Source organism: Somniosus microcephalus, chromosome 17 (assembly GCF_052327205.1).
Source record: "Somniosus microcephalus isolate GS21.2 chromosome 17, FLI_Smic_1.0, whole genome shotgun sequence".
NCBI lineage: Eukaryota > Metazoa > Chordata > Chondrichthyes > Squaliformes > Somniosidae > Somniosus > Somniosus microcephalus.
The window spans coordinates 84,788,207-84,808,258 of record NC_141003.1 but is presented as its reverse complement, the minus strand read 5'-3'; the positions used below and the strand labels follow the sequence as shown (position 1 = coordinate 84,808,258).

The window sequence follows — 20,052 nt, the reverse complement described above, 5'->3', positions numbered from 1 at the left end:
CTTCCTTCAGGTCTCGGGAGTCCCTCATCTCACCGGCACAGAAAGCAGAATGGCCGCGATCTGTCAAAAATTGCAGCATTCAGCTTTCTGTTCCGGAGAGATCTCTAAATCATCCTGAGAGGAATGAATTAACTTAGAATACAGATTGTCAGTGTTTGACAGCTTCAAAGAGCTGTGAAACGCTGATATTTCATCTGTCAAAGGTCTTAACAGATGAAATATCAATCTGTGACGTCACCTGTTGCCGGGTGACCCCTAATTGGGCTCAACAAGGTCAATCAAGTCTAAATCGCGTGGGTTGGCTAGAACTCGATGGAGGCGGGACTACAACCCCGAAAGTTGTAGTCCCGCCTCCTACCCGACTCCTCAATGAAAATCCAGCCCCTGGTGTTTGGTACTGCTTCTTTGGTCATTGTTACTGCAGTGTTGGGGCATATTTGTTCCATAAACGTGGAAGTAACATTTCTGTCTCTCAAAATACTGTAATTTTTGCTAGTTGTCTTGGAGCAAGGACGTATATGAAAAATAATGATGCAGATAGGCAGAGATATAGTGGCCAAATGCCTCTTCCATATAAAGATATTCTCTTGATTCATTTCAAATACTGTGAAGCATTGTGAATTTTCAAAATAAGTGCTACTTGTGAATAGCCCATTGAATACAATGTTTTAGATGTTTCTAAACTCACGTTATTACTTACTGCAAGAAGTATTATCATAAACAGTAGGCTGTTGTGTGTAAATTTCTGCAGAAGTGATGGCGGTCAGTAAAACCACTATCGAATTGTAGTTATAATCAGTTCGTCATTCACATTTCATTATTGGTGTTTTTAAAAAAAAAAAAAAAAAAAAAACCTCTTCACAAACATGCACTGAATGTTTATTTATTTTTCTAGAAATGCTGCAAAAGGAAGATATCGTGGTGGATGCTCGAGTTTACATCTATGCAATGGGTTTGACACACGCGACATCAAAGCCTGACATGTTGCCTGTTTTGAAAGCTTGAAGGCACAAAGATCCCTATGTCTGCCGTTCAAGCTCAAGGTGCAGAGGAGACCTACAGAGGAAAAAAAAAACACGCCATATGGAAATATTTAATACCAATTTTGTATTTTGCCCTTGTACTAAGGGACAAAGGACCATTTTTTCTAGGTTGTAATAACATTGATAAAATGAGCTAGTTTTAAGGAGGCAGGTTTGCTGAACTGCCGCCTTCACACAACGCAAATATATTTACAGTATACTGCTGGCATCACATTAGCACTATTTCATCCTTTCCTTGAAAACGTGTAAAACTATGCATTCAAAGTCTGGAAGGGATAAGTGTACACGGACTTGGCAATTAAATTATATCTGTATTTTAAAACCTCTCCCTAGTGCAAATATAAAACCTAACTTTCAAATTTTCGCCTCTGATACAGCAGGCTGCTTGTGGGTCAGATGATAAGTGTCATTACAGATCAGGGTGAGCTGGCCCAGAGATAATTGACACAAAGCCTTTTTTATATTATGAGCCAGGCTTCAGGTTTCCTGTTTTCACGGAAAGAAATGACAGAATTGTGGAATGTGATCGAAAACACTGGTGAAAATTCTGGAATCCCATGTACTGGAATTTGACTTGTGCAGACTGGGCCTTGGTGAAACTCTATTGCCAATAAGTAGAATTATCTTTGGTCATCTGGGTATCCTGACACGCACAGAAACTCATTACCATGCTGCGATGTCTCCAAATCAAGCTACAGGAAACTTTGTGCTATCCGGCACCCACGGGACCGAGCTGCTGCCGTTGCCTCAAAACTGCCGTACTCTCCAGAGTTAATGTTGAGAGATACGGAGATTCTTATCTCCGTATTTGACAACAAACACTGTTGCTTAGCAACAGCTTCTAAACACTCGGGTGTGGCCCTAAAGCTCTGTAGCTGAAGCTGTTGCTATAGCTACAGACCTTGCACAGCTTGACTGTTCAAAAAAAACAAACAAAAAGAATAAAAAAGGGCTGCTGATTTTTGCCGGTGGCTCCAGATTGCCGGATAGCTCACCTCCGGATAGCACAAAGTTTCCTGTACTCAGAAATGCACACATTAGAGTTTCTTTGTGCCCAATATGGAGTGCCCACTTGCGTCACGTGGGGACATGTCACACTTGCCCAAGCTTCCCATTGTCGCCCAGCCAAAACCACTCTACCAAGATCAGCCATGATCTTACTGAATGGCGGAGCAGGCTCAAGGGGCCAAGTGGCCTATTCCTGCTCCGGTTTCTTACGTTCTTATGTACCATTGGAATATCGGCTTGAGGGTTTGCTGGAGCCAGTTCGGGGAGGATCACAGCCCTCGGTGACACGTTCTACTCCTCCAGGTCCCATTAATGAGTTATTCTGGCCATTCGGTGCCCTGGAGAATGCCGCACCTGCCTGTCTCAAATATTGGATTGCAGAGTCTGACACAGAGGGTGGACTTGGTGCAAACTTCAATTGCCAGATGTATCATCTTGGAACCACCTCAAAGGTACTTTGCTTATCTCCCTAGCCCCCCATGGCCACCCCCCAGAAGATTAGTCACTAGTTGGTTATTAGGCAACGGGCATGCATAGATTTCAGCCCTGACCAGGTGGGCAGCTGGTACAAGGAGATTCTCACGGGTGGCATAGTGAGCAACACCACTCCCCATGAAATGTGAGTGCTCTGTCAAGAACCTCCTAACATTCTTCTCTTCTTAGGCAGTCCCTCGGAACCGAGGATGACTTGCTTCCAAACTAAAAATGAGTTCTCAGGTGACTGATGAGTCCAATGTGGGACCTACAGTCCCTGTCACAGCCTTGAGGGTCCTGATGTTCCAGGTCCCGAACTTCATTTTAAAGGGTGGAAGATGCCTGTGCGTGAATTCTTTTAACGTGGGGTGGCCGCTGCACACCAGCTACCACACGGGGCTTGACAGAGCAAGGTGATCCAAGACGATCACACACACACACACTACTGTCCTCCTCCCTCCTTCCCGCAGGTCCTCTCTGCCTGGGTTTCATAGGCCTTTCATAGGCTTTACTTATAGTGCAGGGGCCAGACTCTTGTTTCAAGAGGTGTTTCTCCCCACCCGCCACACCCCGGTCCCCAATGTTAACAGAGGCATAGCACCAATGTCAGATGATGTAAAAAGCCATCTCGGGCCGTGCAAGCTACTGCAAGCGGCCATTATTCTTACTAGAAGCCGTTTTGCAATATCATAGAACCACAGAATAGTACAGCACAGAAGGAGGCCATTCGGTCCATCGAGTCTGCGCCGGCTCTTTCGAAGAGCAATCCCGTCAGTCCCACTCCCCCGCTCTTTCCCCATATCCTGCAATTATTTCTCCTTTAAGTATTTATCTAATTCCCTCTTGAAGGCGACTATTGAATCTGTATCCACCGCCCTATCAGGCAGCACATTCCAAATCCTAACCACTCGCTGCATAAAAAAGTCTTTCCTCCTGTCGCCTCTGGTTCTTTTGCCAAACACCTTAAATCTGTGCCCTCTGGTTATCGACCCTTCAGCCATTGGAAACAGTTTCTCTTTATTTACTCTATCTAAACCCTTCATGATTTTAAACACCTCGATCAAATCTCCTCTTAGCCTTCTCTGCTCCAAGGGGAACAACCCCAGCTTCTCTAGTCTATCCACGTAACTGAAGTCCTTCATCCCTGGAGGGTTTTGAAACTACCATAAGAGAGTGGCAGTGTACAAAATGCACTCTAAAGAGCTTACAAAACATAATTCAATCCAACTTACCATCTGACTTCAATACCATGCTACAAACAGGTTCAAGTATTTATATATCTAGAACAAGTTAACTATTCAGTACAGAGTAAGGTTATGGGTTGGTTATCTGCTTAATATTCCCTTTGTAGTCTGACCCACTATGAGTAATTACAATTGGAGCTTCTTCTTATCGTGTCCACGGACAGTCTATACATAGCCCAGCCAGAACTGGACACATTTTTGCGCCTTGTTGTTGAATTCGGCAAGATCTGCAACATGGCAGGGTTCCTCTAACGATGGACATTGCAGGAGATGTTGCATAGTCTGTGCTTCAGTTCCACATTCACAAGTTGTCGGGCTGGTTGAATATCCCCATTTGCTTAGTGACACCTTTGAGCAACCTACACCGGTCCTAAGTCTGTTAAGGCACTTCCAGGTTGCCCAGTTGCAATTAGCTCCTGGGGGAAGGCTTTCATCAGGTAAAATTTCCATCGCTGGGGGTTGTTCAAGACTGGCGAGCCGGTCTTTCCACAAGGCGATGCGGGCTTCAGATGAGGTTGATTGCAATGGAACAACACTGTTCATGAAGCTCTTTCTTGACTTTAGGCGGCTGGGTGTAGGTGTATGACAATGCAGAGGGTGTCTCTCATCTGATGTTTGACGGAGTCGTTCTTTCTTGCTGGCTACCGTTCTTATATCAGGGGGAGCGATACCCGCCAGGATATATAGGCTGTTGGTGTTTGTTGGTTTTAAGCAACCTGTGATAAATCGGCAGCTTGCATTCAGAACGGCATCCATCTTCTTGGCATAAGTAGACCTTTCCCATGCAGGGCAGGCGTATTCGGCAGTGGAATAGCAAAGAGCAAGTGCACTGGTTCGCAATGTTTTCGGGCTTGTTCCCCATCTTGTGTTAGTGAGCTTATTCAGGATGTTGTTTCGTGCGCTCACTTTTGCCTTTGTCTTCTCGATGTGGTTCTTGAAGGTGAGGCATCGGTCAAGGGTGACTCCTAAGTAGATAGGGTGCTCGCAATGCGTCAGTGTTGCTCCACACCAGGTTACTTTCAACTGGTGTTTGGCTTCACGGTTTCTGAGGTGGAATGCACAAACTTGCGTCTTAGATGGGTTTGCGCGAAGGTGGTTTTCTTCATAGTAGGATTTTAGTCCCTCCAAGGCCTCCGAAAGCGTTTTCTCCACGGTGTTAAAATCAGTGCTTTGGGCAGTGACACATAAGTCATCAGCATATATAAAACGGCGTGTAAAACCGTCTATAGGTTGGTCATTCGTGTAGATGTTGTACAGCAGCGGTGCAAGCACGCTTCCCTGAGGAAGACCATTCTTCTGAATACGCCACCTAGTTCAACATAGAACCGGCGATTCTGAAGCATGCTTTCTAACAGCTCTGTTAAGTGAATCTCTTTTGTCATCTCTAGAATCTTGCAGAGGAGACGTCTATGGTTCACTGTATCGTCTGCTGCTGACAGGTCTACAAAAACAGCACCTGTTACCATCCCTTGCTCAAAACCATCTTCGATGTGTTGTGTGAGGTTGAGCAGTTGGCTTGTTGTTGATTTGCCGGGGCGGAAACCTGCTTGCTCTGGAATGATCTTCTCATCTACAGTTGGTGCTATCCTATTGAGTATCAGGCGTTCAAACAGCTTATAGGTGTGGCAAAGCAGTGAAATTGGCCGAAAACTCTTAGGATCTGAGGGATCTTTTCCAGGCTTTAATAGTGCTATTACATGTGCCTTCTGCCAGATATTAGGTAGCTTGTGTGTTGCCAGACAGTGGTTGAACAATTGTAGGAGCCATTTCTTTGCTTGCTGTCCAAAATGCTTTATCTGCTCCGTTGCTATGTTGTCAAGACCAATTGCTTTCCCGTGTTTTAGACTAGATATACCAGTTTCCAGCTCTTCCATGGTGAATGGTCTAGTGAAGCCAGGATCATCGCTGTACTTCTTCCTATCTAGTTGTGCTCTTGGTTGTTTCTTGTTGATTTTTCCATTTAGGAGCAACTGGTGTGCAACTTGGTTAGCAGACACATTTGGATGTTGGGCAGCTTTCTTGGGATCACCTCCAAGTTTGCGTATGAGAGACCATGCCTTCTTGCTGTTTTTTGTAAGATCTGTTGTCTCTATCAAGGTGTTCCAGGTGTTTTGACGTACTTGAGAGATACTTAACATCACCCTCTCACCGGTAGATATTGTTTCCTCTGAGAAGGGGTCAGATTGAGACATACTCCCAGTAGAGTTCAGCATTCTCCTTGGTGAGACCAGGGATGTAGTGTACTCTGCAACCTCGGGGGATCTTCCTTCTAGCTGTTTTTTGGACAGCTTTTGCAAAGAGGTTGTAGTGCTCAGGTAGTGGTTTAATGCGTTTAACCTTGCGGTCAAGTGCTCGTGTGAAACCGTTCCAATCGGCCTTCTTGAAGTTGAAGCGCCTTTTGAATGGTACGATGGTTGGTAACACTGCTGCATTTACCTGGATGCCAATAGGACGGTGTTGTGTCTGTGGTATTGGGTCTGTGACAAGCTTCTTGCAGAGGCCAGCGATGTCGTTGCTGGCAATGGCAAGATCTGGATTATACCTACACTTCCAGCGGGCACTGTGGAAGGAGGCTGGCAATTTAGGATCGTGGATGAGACTAAGCTGGTTAGCGTCCATCCATTCTTTGACTGCTTCTCCATCGTTGTTAGTCTCCTTGTACCCCCATTGGGTACTGTGGCTATTAAAGTCTCCAATGATGATCTGTGGTTTATTGTGCAGGTTGGGTACAGGGTTAGAGAAGCTGAAATCTCTGCCAGGTGGCTTGTACACTGAGGTCACGACTACTTTGCTCAGCTCTACGGTTAGAATTTCGATGTTGTCCTCCTCTGTTTTAGAAGTGGCTTCTACAACTGAACCAGCTCTAACAAATACAGCACTGCCATATTGTCGATGAGGTCTTTCAATAGCCAGGACCATTCCTGGTATTTTTGGGTGGTTGTTCTCACTTCCTCTATGTGTCTCCTGCAGGCAGAGGACATCACATTGCAACTCATTGCATAATGTAGCGAGGATGTTTTGTTTAGCTATAGAGAACCCTTCAACGTTAGCAGATATAACAGTCAATGCCGGTCTTGAAAAAGACCCGTGTTTCTGACATCGACGACTACTTCCGTCTTCAGGCATGATGTGTGTGGTGGTGGTAGAATTGGTTGAAACAGGGCCGCGACATGAACGCTTCTACCTTGACCCCAATTGGAGCTGAAGGTTGTTGAAAAATAATTTGGGTTTTATTTTTGGACCTTATATAAGGATTGGTGAGAGATTGCAGAGCTCTGAGATGCAGAGGGATCTGGGTGTCCGAGTGCGTGAATCGCAAAAGGTTAGTATGCAGGTACAGCAAGTAATTAGGAAAGCTAATAGAATGTTACAGTTTATTGTGAAGGGAATTGAATACAAAAGTAGGGAGGTTATGCTTCAGTTATACAGGGCATTGGTGAGACCACATCTGGAGTACTGTGTACAGTATTGGTCTCCTTATTTAAGGAAGGATGGAAATGCGTTGGAAGCAGCTCAGAGAAGGTTTACTAGACAAAAGCTAGAATGGGCGGGTTGTCTTATGAGGAAAGGTTGGACATTACAAGAGTGACCACACTTCAAAAGTACTTCATTGGCTGTAAAGCACTTTGGGACGTCCTGAGGTCATGGAAGGCGCTATATAAATGCATGTCTTTTTTCTTTCTTTCTAACAACTGCTCGGACATGCAACATCCCCCATCAAGTGGTTAGTTCCACCACTTTGAGGTGTAGCGCTTTAACATCATCTGTTTGCCCCAACTGCAACTCAGTCACAATAGGTACCAAAGCCTGGATATAGTGCCAGAAACAGGACATTCCTTCCTCACATCCATTAATCATTTTTTTGCTGTTCTTGAATGAGAACATGCCATTTGGATTGCTCATGCCCCTTACAATAATGATGGGTCCACAGAATTTTGTTTAGCATCATGCAACTAACTGTAAAATGAGTTAAGAAAAGTAATGCATTCAACATAAAACATACTCAAGACAGAGATCGATAGATTTTTGAATATTAAAGGGTATCAAGGGATATGGGGATAGTTCAGGAAAGTGGAGATGAGGTAGAAGATCAGCCATGATCTCATTGAATGGCGGAGCAGACTCGAGGGGCCGTATAGCTGACTCCTGCTCCTAGTTCTTATGTTCATACAGTAGACACTTGCAATGTTTCAGAGCTGTCACAGAATTTGATTTAATAATGAATTCCAGTTCTCTTGACCAATGATTTTGTTAAAAGATACCAAATCTTTACAGATTTGGTGCAGGGGGTAGTGTCTTTTACTATTGCATGTATCTGCTGTGAACTCGTGAGGAAACGATGAAGGTTGTTTAGAATGCAGTTATTGCACAAGGGTGCTCTTTCAGATTTAAAGATTTAAGAGCTGTGATTTACGAGCAAAATGCTAGCAATTTTGGATTGCACGAAAGAAATGCTATTCTTCCTAATTATCTCCCCACAAAAGTTTTGGGTAAAGGAATGTAACGTGAACGGTGTGGGCTTTTTTATCAAGGTATGATTTTAGCATCTATAAAGTGAAGAAATTCTGTTGTATGTGATATTGTGCTTTAACTGTTTATACAAAATTCCATATATAATAGGTTGGCAGTTGGTGCAATAGGGTTTTTCGGTTTTTAAAAAGTTTAATTCAACTCATTATTGGAAGCACTGAACAATGTGGCACCTCTAAAACTCAATGGGGGAAAAATTTAGTATCGCCCCATTTGGGGCGCTATTATCGGCCGGGCGCAAAGTTTAGTGCCTGGCGCTAATTATCACCTCCGACAGCAAACTTGGCTTTTATCGCCCCTGGAGGTGATTGGAGCGCTAAATCAGGCGCTTCACACCTGTCTTAAGGCGCAAAGGCCGAGGAGCGAGGCGATACCTCAGAGCGCTGGCGAAGCAAGGAAGGGCAAATCAAAATGAACCTGCAAAGTGCTGCTCAGTACCCATAACTCTTTCATACAGCGTTGAATCTCTCCAGAAGTCAGTCTCTCTCGCTCAGAATGCGTGGTGCAAAAATGTCACCGACAAAAAAAGGCAGGAAGCGGTCACCTTTAAATAGCGCTCCCCTAGTCCCTTCCCGACTGCAAAACGCTCCCCTCAACCTGTCATTGCTAGCGGCAGGCGGTAAGGCAGGGGGCGCCACTGCCGGTCCGGGGCGTTGCGCACTTGACTGACGTCACGATCTGCCGGCGCAGGAGATCGCGGCGGTAGTGTTTAGCGCCGCCACAAAATGTCTAGTTAATTTCACGAGCGGTGCAAACATCGCCGCGCCCGGGCGCTAGTTGCTTTGCGCCCCATTAGCGCCCTCTTAAGGTGCTAACGGGAGGTGCAAGCAACTGCATTTTTCCCCCAATGTAGTTGAAATCATGTCGCATATGCATATAATCATATAATGCTGTCCAATGTCCCCTGTAAGCTGCACTGCCTCCTGTCTCCCTCCCAATGCGCGGCCCATTCAAATTTCTGCGCATGCGCGGTACCTACAGTGTAAAAGCCGGTGAGAGGCCTGAGCGGGATGTTGCAGATGACTGCTGTAAGATTAGGATCACAGGCCACACACAGATTACCCAAAGGGTTTTAGGAGCTGCAAGGCTTTTATTAAAGAGCTACAGTTTTAAAGCAGAGTCAGATACTCCATGTGGTTTAAACTGAGTATAATAGACATACAACCCGTGACAGTAGAGGGCGATCTACGACTCCCGAATCGGAATGCCACAACCGGACGGACGGGGAGGCAGTACGGTGGTCTCGGATTGGATGGATTCCTGCAGTCTGCTGCAGCGGTCACTTCCGTTGGGTCATCCCTTGAGCTGTTGGAGGTGTTAGGTCGTCAGCCACCTCAGAGGTTAAACTTGACCAAGGTGTTAGGCCGTAGCCACCTCGGGGAAGCCTTCGCCCCTAACTGCCTGATTTCCCCTCTCGGTCGTCTATATTTATAGTTATTTCGGTGGGCTGGTACTCACCTGGTGTCAATCATTTGATCCCCATCCTATTGTCCAATTGTGAAGTGGGAAGGCAACCCTCGCCGTCCCTTTCTGCATGGCTGACAAGGCCTCCCTCTTAACTTTCTGAGGAATGTTTTGTTATGTTTCTTTAAGGACATTTTATGACTTTTCAGCTCCATTTTTGTCTATTATCCCACCACCCTGTGTTTTGCATTTTATGATTCCCTTATCACTTCTATTTGTCTTTTGATGCTTGTTACTTGACCTCGCTGGCATTTCTGCTATCTGTTCCTGGCTGCATGTTGTCCGTCTCTGTTCTAAGAATTAAAACCCATCTTTGAATCGAACAGCTATTTCTTACACGGTGCAGCTTAGTAGGGAAGTTGACGCTGTCTAATATTAATTTTCGTATGAAATTCCTCCGTTTTAATGAAGGCATTTTACCTGTTTAAGATAAGGAAGTTAATACCTTCGTTAAGACAGTGAACAAAAGAATTTTCTACAAATGTGTACATTTCTAATCCTGCACAGCACAGTTGTAAATGGTAGACTTGTTGAAAAAGAGTGTGTACCTCAGGGTCTTTGTTTTCAGAAGACCTGCAAGCTTCAGGATTTCCCAAAATCTCATGACTTTCGTCAGTCATGCAGGATTTGGGTTTTTCATGCCTCTGATGCGATGGAAATAATGTCAGGCGTGGGTTGTTGCATCTTCGGTTCTGCCACCTTCATTTCTACAATTCAAAATATATAAAAATAGATTGGGAGAAGCAGAAGTGCAAAGAGACCTGGGCGTCCTTGTGCACCAGTCGCTGAAGGTAAGCATGCAGGTGCAGCAGGCGGTTAAGAAAGCAAATGGTATGTTGGCCTTCGTAGCAAGAGGGTTTGAGTACAGGAACAAGGATGTCTTGCTGCAGTTGTACAGGGCCTTGGTGAGACCACATCTTGAGTATTGTGTGCAGTTTTGGTCGACTTATCTGAGGAAGGATGTTCTTGCCATGGAAGGAGTGCAGCGAAGATTCACCAGGCTGATACCTGGGATGGCAGGAATGACGTATGAGGAGAGATTGTGTCGATTGGGCTTATACTCACTGGAGTTTAGAAGATTGAGAGGGGATCTCATTGAAACCTATAAAATTCTGTCAGGCCTGGACAGACTAGATGCAGGAAGGATGTTTCCGATGGCCGGGAAGTCAGAACCAGGGGTCATAGTCTAAGGATAAGGGGTAAGCCATTTAGGACTGAAATGAGGAATTTCTTCACCCAGAGAGTGGTGAACCTGTGGAATTCTCTACCACAGAGGGCGGTGGAGGCCAGTTCATTAAATATATTCAAGAAAGAGTTGGATATATTTCTTAAGGCTAAAGGGATCAAGGGATATGAGGAGAAGGCAGGGACAGGGTACTGAATTTGGATGATCAGCCATGATTGCATTGAATGGCGGAGCAGGCTCGAGGGGCCGAATGGCCTACTCCTGCTCCTATCTTCTATGTCTATGTCTAATAATACCTGTATGTCCTAAATAAAAATTAAAATGGGTTGATAATCTGGTGATAATTTTAGCATCGTAACAAAAAGAGCTGCTTTTTGGTACGAATATCAGTTCTTCTTGTACAGCATAGGTTTAACAAGATAGTGAAGCTTCAACACCAATAGAATAAAAGCACCAATTAATCTCATTACTCAGACAGACTGAGTCAGGCAGCAGCTATTGAATTGTTACATAACAGGACCTAATCAAATGTATGTCACACACGGACAGCAATGCAACAAATGAACCCAAAAAGACTGAAGCATGGAATAAAAACAGAAAATGCTGGAAATACTCAGCAGGTCAGGCAGCATCTGTGGAGAGAGAAACAGAGTTAACATTTCAGGTCGATGACCCTTCGCCTGACTTGCTGAGTATTTCCAACATTTTCTGTTTCCATTTCAGATTTCCAGCATCCGCAGTATTTTGCTTTTGTAAGACTGAAGCATGGTCTGGTTGCAGCGTCCACAAACTTGACAGAAACGTTATGGAAATGAGGAATGGGCACATAAAAGGAGGATGAGTCTGTGCATGAGGGAGGTCGTCTATGGGCCCTGGATGTCCCACTTAAGCCTAAAAGGAGGAGCAGCACCGTATGAAGTGGTTGGGGCTGTCCTTCTTAGGCAGTCCCTCGGAACCGAGGATGACTTGCTTCCACATTAAAAATGAGTTCTCAGGTGACTGATGAGTCCAATGCGGGACCTACAGTCTCTGTCACAGGTGGGGCAGACGGTGGTTGAAGGGGCGGGCGGGCGGGGTGCTTGGGTTGACGTGCGCTCCTTGCGCTGCCTGCGCTTGGCTTCCGCTTGTTCCCGGCGAAGAGACTCGAGGTATTCGGTGCCTTCCCGGATGCTTCTCCTCCACTTTGTGCGGTCTTGGGCCAGGGATTCCCAGGTGTCGGTGGGGATGTTGCACTTTTTGAAGGAGGCTTTGAGGGTGTCCTTGAAGCGTTTCCTCTGCCCACCTGGGGCTCTCTTGCCGTGCCTGAGCTCCGAGCTGTCCAGGGTGGTATTGACAGAGGATGCATAATACCGCACCTTCACTGACTCTGAACTGTTCTGCTCGAGCCTGAAAATCGTAGCACCCATAAACCTTGCAACAGGGTCATTCGAAACACATTGATGGATTTCTGGCTCGCTGCCACATTCATAAAGCATTTAAGAGGGTGAGCGACTGAGCACTGGTCGCAAAAGCTGAAAAGGCTCATCTTCGACAAAAGTGCAGAAGTTATGTAAATAGAGAGCAATGGTTTATGCTATTGCTGGCTACCCGAGAGCACCGTATGTCGTCCGCTGTATATACATGTAGCTAAGAGCACCACTGGTCAACCTAATGGTTTATATCAACTGCAAGCCCTTCCATTTCTCAATATGTAGGCGATCTTCAAAGTCACGGAAGAATCCGCCACAAAATTGTCCAATTCTCAAGGTCGCACAATTCCTTCAGCCTCAGGCAGTTCTTAGTGCTCTAGTTTCAACAAGGTAACAGACTGCATGACTGATGCTAGGGGATTATTAGCAATGATGTTGCCTGGGGAGGGGGAGGAGAAGAGAAGGATTTCCAGTATGTGTTCATCAAAATGTGCCCAATGCGTTAGGCTGTATGCTTTGGAACATGACCTTGCAGAGGGGTAGAAACATTGAAATCAATGCGGAAAGGACTCCAGCAATCTGCACAAAATCTTGAGTTTCTGCAGATCTACGAATGCATTTTCCATAAGAGCATTTCTGATCCAAGAGGTTTAAGTAAACGAATCAGAATTGTGTCCTTATCTACAAAGCAGATTGCCTGTCAAACATAGAAATTCCTATGTTTATGGAGCATGCCATTACTTTCTTGCTTCAGTCTTTGCCATAATTTATTTTCCATAAAGGGGGCCAACCTCTGATTATGCTACACCATTTTAAACAGGATTATATTCATTGTTTCCTAATAATAGTATTTCAAATTGCATGTGTGCCTACGGTGTATAAATCGTATTTTACTCCTGGACCTCAAGCTTCTGTACGCTTATGGTAGCACTACCACGGATGAGAGGCATTTTTTAACTGCGATGATCTATTTTGGTGCAAGGGCATAACAGATTAGTGACATTCCCAGGTGCAACAGTGTACCAACTTGGGTCAGTTGATAGCATTCTTGCTGGAGTCAGAAGGTTGTGGGGTGAAGTCCCCATTTCAAAACAATCTAGGATGACACTTTAGTAAAATGCTGAGGAAGTCTTTCACTGTCAGAGGTGCTGGTCTTTGGATGAGACATTGAAATGAGGGCCGGTTGGTCTTTGTGCAAAATGGCTTCCACATTTGTCCGATAGATATGCGTAACTTTTTTGGAGACATTTTGGTAAGGTGCTATTTGCAGCTTCAGTAGTGGAGGGATTGTGGTACGTCACAAGCAACCTCGAGGCAGAGTGTTCAAATCACACCATGACAATCTGAAATTGAATTCAGTAAGTCTGGCTATTGTTGGGCTTGCACCAGAAAATAAATGACCATAAAGTCTGCTTGATGATTACAAAAGTCATATTGGTTCACTAACACCCTTCGGGGAAGGGAATGTGCCACCTCTACTTGCTTTGACCTGTGTGCTTGGCTCTTAATGCCCTCAAGACAACCAAGGCCGAGTAATAAATGCTGCCTTGTCAGCATGACCCACAACCCAAGAACAAATATAAAAATACATTCCTATGTAATGTCAAGAGCAGGAACTCACAAAAGAGGAGAAAAAATATCATGCACCACACAGATCAGGCAGTCAAAAGGCCCAATCGCTGTTGAGGCAAATTAGAGCAGTTTGCTTAGCACAAGTGGGAGAGTGGGGGGAAGAAAAAGATCCAGCTGTCTACCCAGTGGCCCTTGGAAAGCAGATGTTAGGTAAGCCAAAGTTTGGTCTTAGATGTGATGCCCTTTATAGTCAAATAGCTTGCTGGCATTCACTGTTCAGGTTCATGAACAATGACCACGTGTGATGTACAATACTGGCACTCAGAACTGTACCCCAACCAAATTCAGCAACGGAAGGAAATTAGCGTACAATAAACGTTGATTTTATTCAATGGTCCAAATGATATCCAGTGCAGGATATGTAGGAATGCTTGATTTGAAGTAATAAAATAATTGACACAGGTAATGTAATATCAAAACTATTTATTAAACTTTTTCTAACAAACTCAGAAGGCAGTGTTGTCTCCAACTTTGCCGAGATGATTAAAAAGCACCATCTTACAGCAAGATTACCACAGCTGTCTCACTATCCCATAGTGCACACCTTTTAATACATCTTTAACAGTAAGCTCTGTCTCTTCAGGCACAAATGCATGTTAATACACAAATTTTCATTAATACATAATAAAACATGAACTGTAGTGTACAGGGTCTTCTTACAAACCCACATTCATAGGGACTAATGCTTATATGAATGTGTTTGGCACAGATTAGCTGTCAGATACAGGACAATGATTTGGGCCTGTAAATTAGGCATAAGCACGGAATAACTTAGGCAGTTTCAGAATTCCACTCAAGTATAGATCGGGGGGGGGGAATAAATCACTGGATTGTAATGTAGAATTTTAAAACGTATGATGCACTAAAATGAAGAAAGTCACTTTTACATGTAAAACACTTTGAGCTTCAGTGATTTCATATAGCAGCTCGAAATTCAATTTAACTCACCCAAGTTTCTCCAGTTATTTAAATTTTAATAAATTCTCTGAACACACATTGGAACTGGCATGCTTGTTGAACACATTTGTAAAGCAGGTACTGTGGTGGCCCTAATGCCCCAGAGCACTGCTTTTTGGTACTGATTACACTAAATAGTACTGAAGAGTGATAAAGGGTTAAGGCAGCTAGGAGTATGCTACGCGCAGGCAGAGCTTAGTGCCTGCTATGAGGGGGGAAGAAAACATTTAAGTGGATAAACACAAAAAAAAACTCTTTAAACAGAAATGGTTGGTATACTATGTAAAAAATATTTCCCTTTTCCATAAATAAACTTCAGAGTTTTGGCAAATTAGAAGAATAATGCTCCAACTTCAGCCTGTTCTTTCACTAAAGATTTCAAAATATTGATCAATGATAGTAACAGCAAGTAAGGTTCCAGTTCTAGATCCAATGGCTCCTAGAAAATCAGCCGGAACTGAAAGCGCTCCAATACAAAGTCCACCAAAAGCAGCGGCTGTAGGAATATACCTTGGGGTAAATTAAAAACCACATTAAAAACTTAACCACAAATATTGGTTGTAGGTTTCAAAAAGAAATACTGCCTAATCATCAAGTTTTAACGATTTACTCGTTTACATGGCTTTTAAGTACATTACAACAGGGACTATACTTCAAAAGTACTTCATTGGCTCATTGGGGTGTCCTGAAGTGGTGAAAGGCGCCGTAGAAATGCAAGTCTTTATTGTAACAAAAGGTCTAAACATTAAAATTTTAAGCAATAGTGAACCTTACTGATTTTGAGTTGCTTAGAACTAAAAAAAATAGGACCATTCCTTTCATTCTCACAAAGACCTGCAGATCCCAAACTGAATCACACTTTACATAAAACATTCTGATAAATATAGAGAATGCACCAGACAATTAAAGAACTCCAGATAAGTTAGTGTTGTGATGAAATATTCCATTCATCACTGCCTGTGACTGTGGTCGGTTTCAGTGTCATTTCCCTTCCCCCAGTCCTCATTGTATTGTTTATTGGAATGTGCTGTGTGTGTAGGGCTCCGCCCATACCTGGCCCCTTTTGTAAGCTAGCTCAGTCTGGCCTCAGTCTCCAGAAGGAAGATACCTCTCTCTCTTACGTGTTACTTTCTAAGTTAATAAAAGCCTTGTTTTGTTTCGCTAACATCGAGTCTCTGAATTATTGAGGCACATCAAGTGTAACAGCCAGCATGGTTAAGACTAGTTAGCAATTTCCTTTGGCGTGCAGCAGTGGACTACTTTCCAAAGCAAAAAATAGCAATAAAGGAAATGTTAGCACATGGGTACAAGGATTGCAGTGTTTCATATAAAATGTAAGTAGATTCTCCCTCCATCTAGTTTTCCTAATAGTATATTTAAGTTCCTTTTCCTACATCCCCTCAGAGCCCGATGCAGTATTTTTTTTAATGAATTGCACACTTCAATGAAGCTGGATTTCATCTGAAATGTCACCAACGAGCAATGGTAAAAATGGGTTTGTTTTGTTTACAAATCAATCTCAACCATCTCCCCCCCCATTCCCATGTTCTCACTTTGCCAACTAATAGCACTGCTCTATACAACAAGTGACTGCCCTTCAAAAGTAATCCATTGGTTGTAAAGTGCTCTGGGACATTATTGGAACACAAGGTTTTTTCCAACTGAATATTTTCTAGAAATAAAACACTTTAACAATTGTTTCCAGGATGTTTGATACTTGCACACGACAACATCAGTGAAAAGAGGCTGCAAATGAACAAGTACAGTAGTACACCACTGAGCTGTCTGACATTCTTCTTCTTAGGCAGTCCCTTGGAATCGAGGATGACTTGCTTCCACATTAAAAATGAGTTCTCAGGTGACTGATGAGTCCAATGCGGGACCTACAGTCTCTGTCACAGGTGGGGCAGACGGTGGTTGAAGGGGCGGGTGGGTGGGGTGCTTGGGTTGACGTGCGCTCCTTGCGCTGCCTGCGCTTGGCTTCCGCTTGCTCCCGGCGAAGAGACTCGAGGTGTTCGGTGCCTTCCCGGATGCTTCTCCTCCACTTTGTGCGGTCTTGGGCCAGGGATTCCCAGGTGTCGATGGGGATGTTGCACTTTTTCAAGGAGGCTTTGAGGGTGTCCTTGAAGTGTTTCCTCTGCCCACCTGGTGCTTTCTTGCCATGTCGGAGCTTCGAGTAGAGTGCTTGTTTTGGGAGTCTCGTATCGGGCATGCGGATGATGTGACCTGTCCATTGGAGCTGATTGAGCGTGGTCAAAGCTTTAATGCTGGGGATGTTGGCCTGAGCGAGAACAACGACGTTGGTGCACCTATCCTGCCAATGGATTTGCAGGATCTTGCGGAGGCAGCGTTGGTGGTACCTCTCCAGTGGTTTGAGGTGCCTGCTGTACATGGTCCATGTCTCTGAGGCATACAGCAGGGCGGGTATCACTGCTGCGCTGTAGACCATGAGCTTAGTGCTGGGTTTGAGGTCCTAGTCTTCAAACACTCTCTTCCTCAGGTGACCAAAGGCTGCACTGGCACACTGAAGGCGGTGTTGGACTTCGTCATCGATGTCTGCCCTTGTTGACAGTAGGCTCCCGAGGTATGGAAAGTGGTCCACGTTGTCCAAGGCCTTGTCGTGGATTTTGATAATCGGGGGGCAGTACTGTGTGGTGGGGGCAGGTTGGTAGAGGACCTTTGTCTCACGGATGTTTAGTGTAAGGCCTATGCTCTCGTACGCTTCGGTGAAGGTGTTGACGATGGTTTGGAGTTCGACCTCCGAGTAAGCGCAGACGCAAGCATTGTCTGCATACTGTAATTCGACGACAGAGGATGGGACGACCTTGGATGTGGACTGGAGGTGATGGAGATTAAACAGTTTCCCATTTGTTCTGTAAATTAGCTCCACTCCAGCGAGGAGCTTACTGAGGGCGAGATGGAGCATTGCAGCAAGGAAGATCGAGAAGAGCATTGGTGTGATGACACAGCCTTGCTTGACCTCGGTCCATACGTGAATTGAGTCTGTGGTGGAACCGTTGGTCAGGATCACGGCTTGCATGTCGTCCTGAAGCAGGCGGAGGATGGTGACAAACTTTTGTGGGCAGCCGAATTTGAGGAGGACACTCCATAATCCCTCACGGTTGATGGTGTTAAAGGCCTTTGAGATCAATAAAGGCATTGTACAGTGGTTGGTGCTGTTCCCTGCATTTCTCTTGTAATTTCCGTGCGGTGAAGATCATATTCATTGTGCCCCTTAGTGGGCGGAATCCGCATTGCGATTCTGGGAGGAGCTCTTCGGCCACTGGGAGAAGGCGATTGAGGAGGATTCTTGCAATGACTTTCCCTGTGGCAGACAGCAGGGAGACTCCTCTGTAATTACCGCAATCGGACTTGTCACCTTTCTTGAAGATGGTACAGTAGTACACCACTGAACTGTCTGACATTAGGTCAGCAACTGATTAGTTAACCTGTCTATGAACGGATGACCAAGGATGTGTTGCAGCAGCATGCACAGTCCTGGATTTCTTTACTGGTGTCCCCAGAGGTGGACACACCAGCCCAACACTTAGTGCAGGATTTGTTTGATGCCAGACAAGACTCGTTTTTGAGAGATCCAATTTATGGAGGAGTTGTTGCAATTAACTGCAAAAGTCATCAGTTAGTATTTGATAAATAAATGTGAACAGGGCTAAAATTAATGGGCGTTGGATGTCCAAACATGAATATCTCCAAAAATGGGAAGACTTTAGCATTACTGCAGTACTGCATTGTAATCCCAAGGGGCATTAATGAGCCTAAAGCTTTCGCTCTCCCTTACTCTTTTTAGGTTCTGGCACAAAACTGGGTCCCAGGTCACAAATACACAGTTTTCTAAGTTATTGTACACAAGGTTTCGGTGCTCAAGGTGAAGGATAACAAAACTAAAGAATTTAACCCCAATGACAGCATCAGTTAGGATACAAAAACTCCCATGCTTCTCCCCAAAAATACATTACCCGGATGACACGCTTAAACTTCAGCCTTTATCATTTAGTCATGACCTCAAATTCATACGATTTCCGCCCAGGTTACAGCATTCTGAACTGCACCATTGTGCAACCCAACACAAACGTCAACACTGACCTATTGAGTTTGTGGACCATGAAGGTTTCTCTGTGGCCCCTCATTGCCATCTGTTGCTCTTTAAGCTGTTTAGCAACCTACGAAAAGAGAAGCTCTTTAACATTCTCTACGAAAGGCTTCTTACTTTACCACACTGCTGGCAACAGAAGCCTTGATGTTGGTGACACGCTGCAGACTAGTTTTCCTTTGGTGAAGATAGGACTTGCTGTTCTCTGCCACAATTTCCCCAACATCTTTCACACCACCCTCAGCCTAGAGGCCTAGGCACTCTCCGCCCTTCCCTAATGCTGGTTTCAAGATGATGTTTAGGAGACACGAGCACACCGTCCCTCCTTGTGGAGGAGGAAGCTGCCCAGCACCTTCCTGATGGTGCACATCATTGGAACTGTGCGCACGTGCACAAGAGCAAGAGGCGAAATAAAACCACAGGCACAAATGCCAAGTACCTCAAAGTACCAAGATATTTTGGTACTGCCTCAAAGTCTGAAATTTAATAATGTACAACTCCACATTACATTTGTTAAAAATCATTTAAAAAGTACTTGAAACTAACACTAATCCACTAGACTGTGACCAGTGCACTTAAAGGCTAGCGAAAACACAAGTGAGTATTCCCAAAAAAACTCAACATGGGAAGCATCTTTTAAATACTTTTGACAAATAGCTTACAGAATAGTTACAACTAAGAAAAAGAAAAGTACAATTTTAGTTGATAATTTCATTATGGATCTACTTGGAAGCCCTTCAGCCCATTCGATCTCATCCCTCCAGGATAGCAACCCTCAGTCTTCCCATTACAGATTTTTAATATCCATTTGAACAAGCAGATGGGAATTTATCATCTCATACAAAAGATGGCAGTTCAGATAATAGCAGCACTCCTTCAATATTGCACTAGCGCATTAGCCTAGACTGTGGGCCGGATATTCCGATGCCTACGAGTGTGTATGAGCTGTGTACCCACCCATAGGGACATTGGACATGCTGGTTTCAGGCACGCA

The 20,052-nt window shown here is 44.6% G+C and overlaps 1 protein-coding gene and 1 pseudogene across 3 annotated transcripts in view; one reads left to right on the top strand and one right to left on the bottom strand.

The window, feature by feature from the left end:
• The window catches only part of nudt5 (nudix (nucleoside diphosphate linked moiety X)-type motif 5), a 48,341-nt gene that overhangs the window by 22,415 nt on the left and 5,874 nt on the right, over positions 1-20,052 (top strand). For 2 of the 3 annotated variants that reach the window (XM_086010786.1, XM_086010784.1), the window contains exon 9: positions 896-11,282. In XM_086010786.1, coding sequence (XP_085866912.1) covers positions 896-1,005 — 110 coding nt within the window. In that variant the 3' untranslated portion in view covers positions 1,006-11,282. Of the gene's footprint in view, positions 1-895; positions 11,283-20,052 lie in introns of those variants that run through there. The other variant, XM_086010785.1, reaches the window with a different exon arrangement.
• Positions 15,270-20,052, bottom strand: part of LOC147105892 (protein transport protein Sec61 subunit alpha-like) — a 36,630-nt pseudogene continuing 31,847 nt past the window's right edge.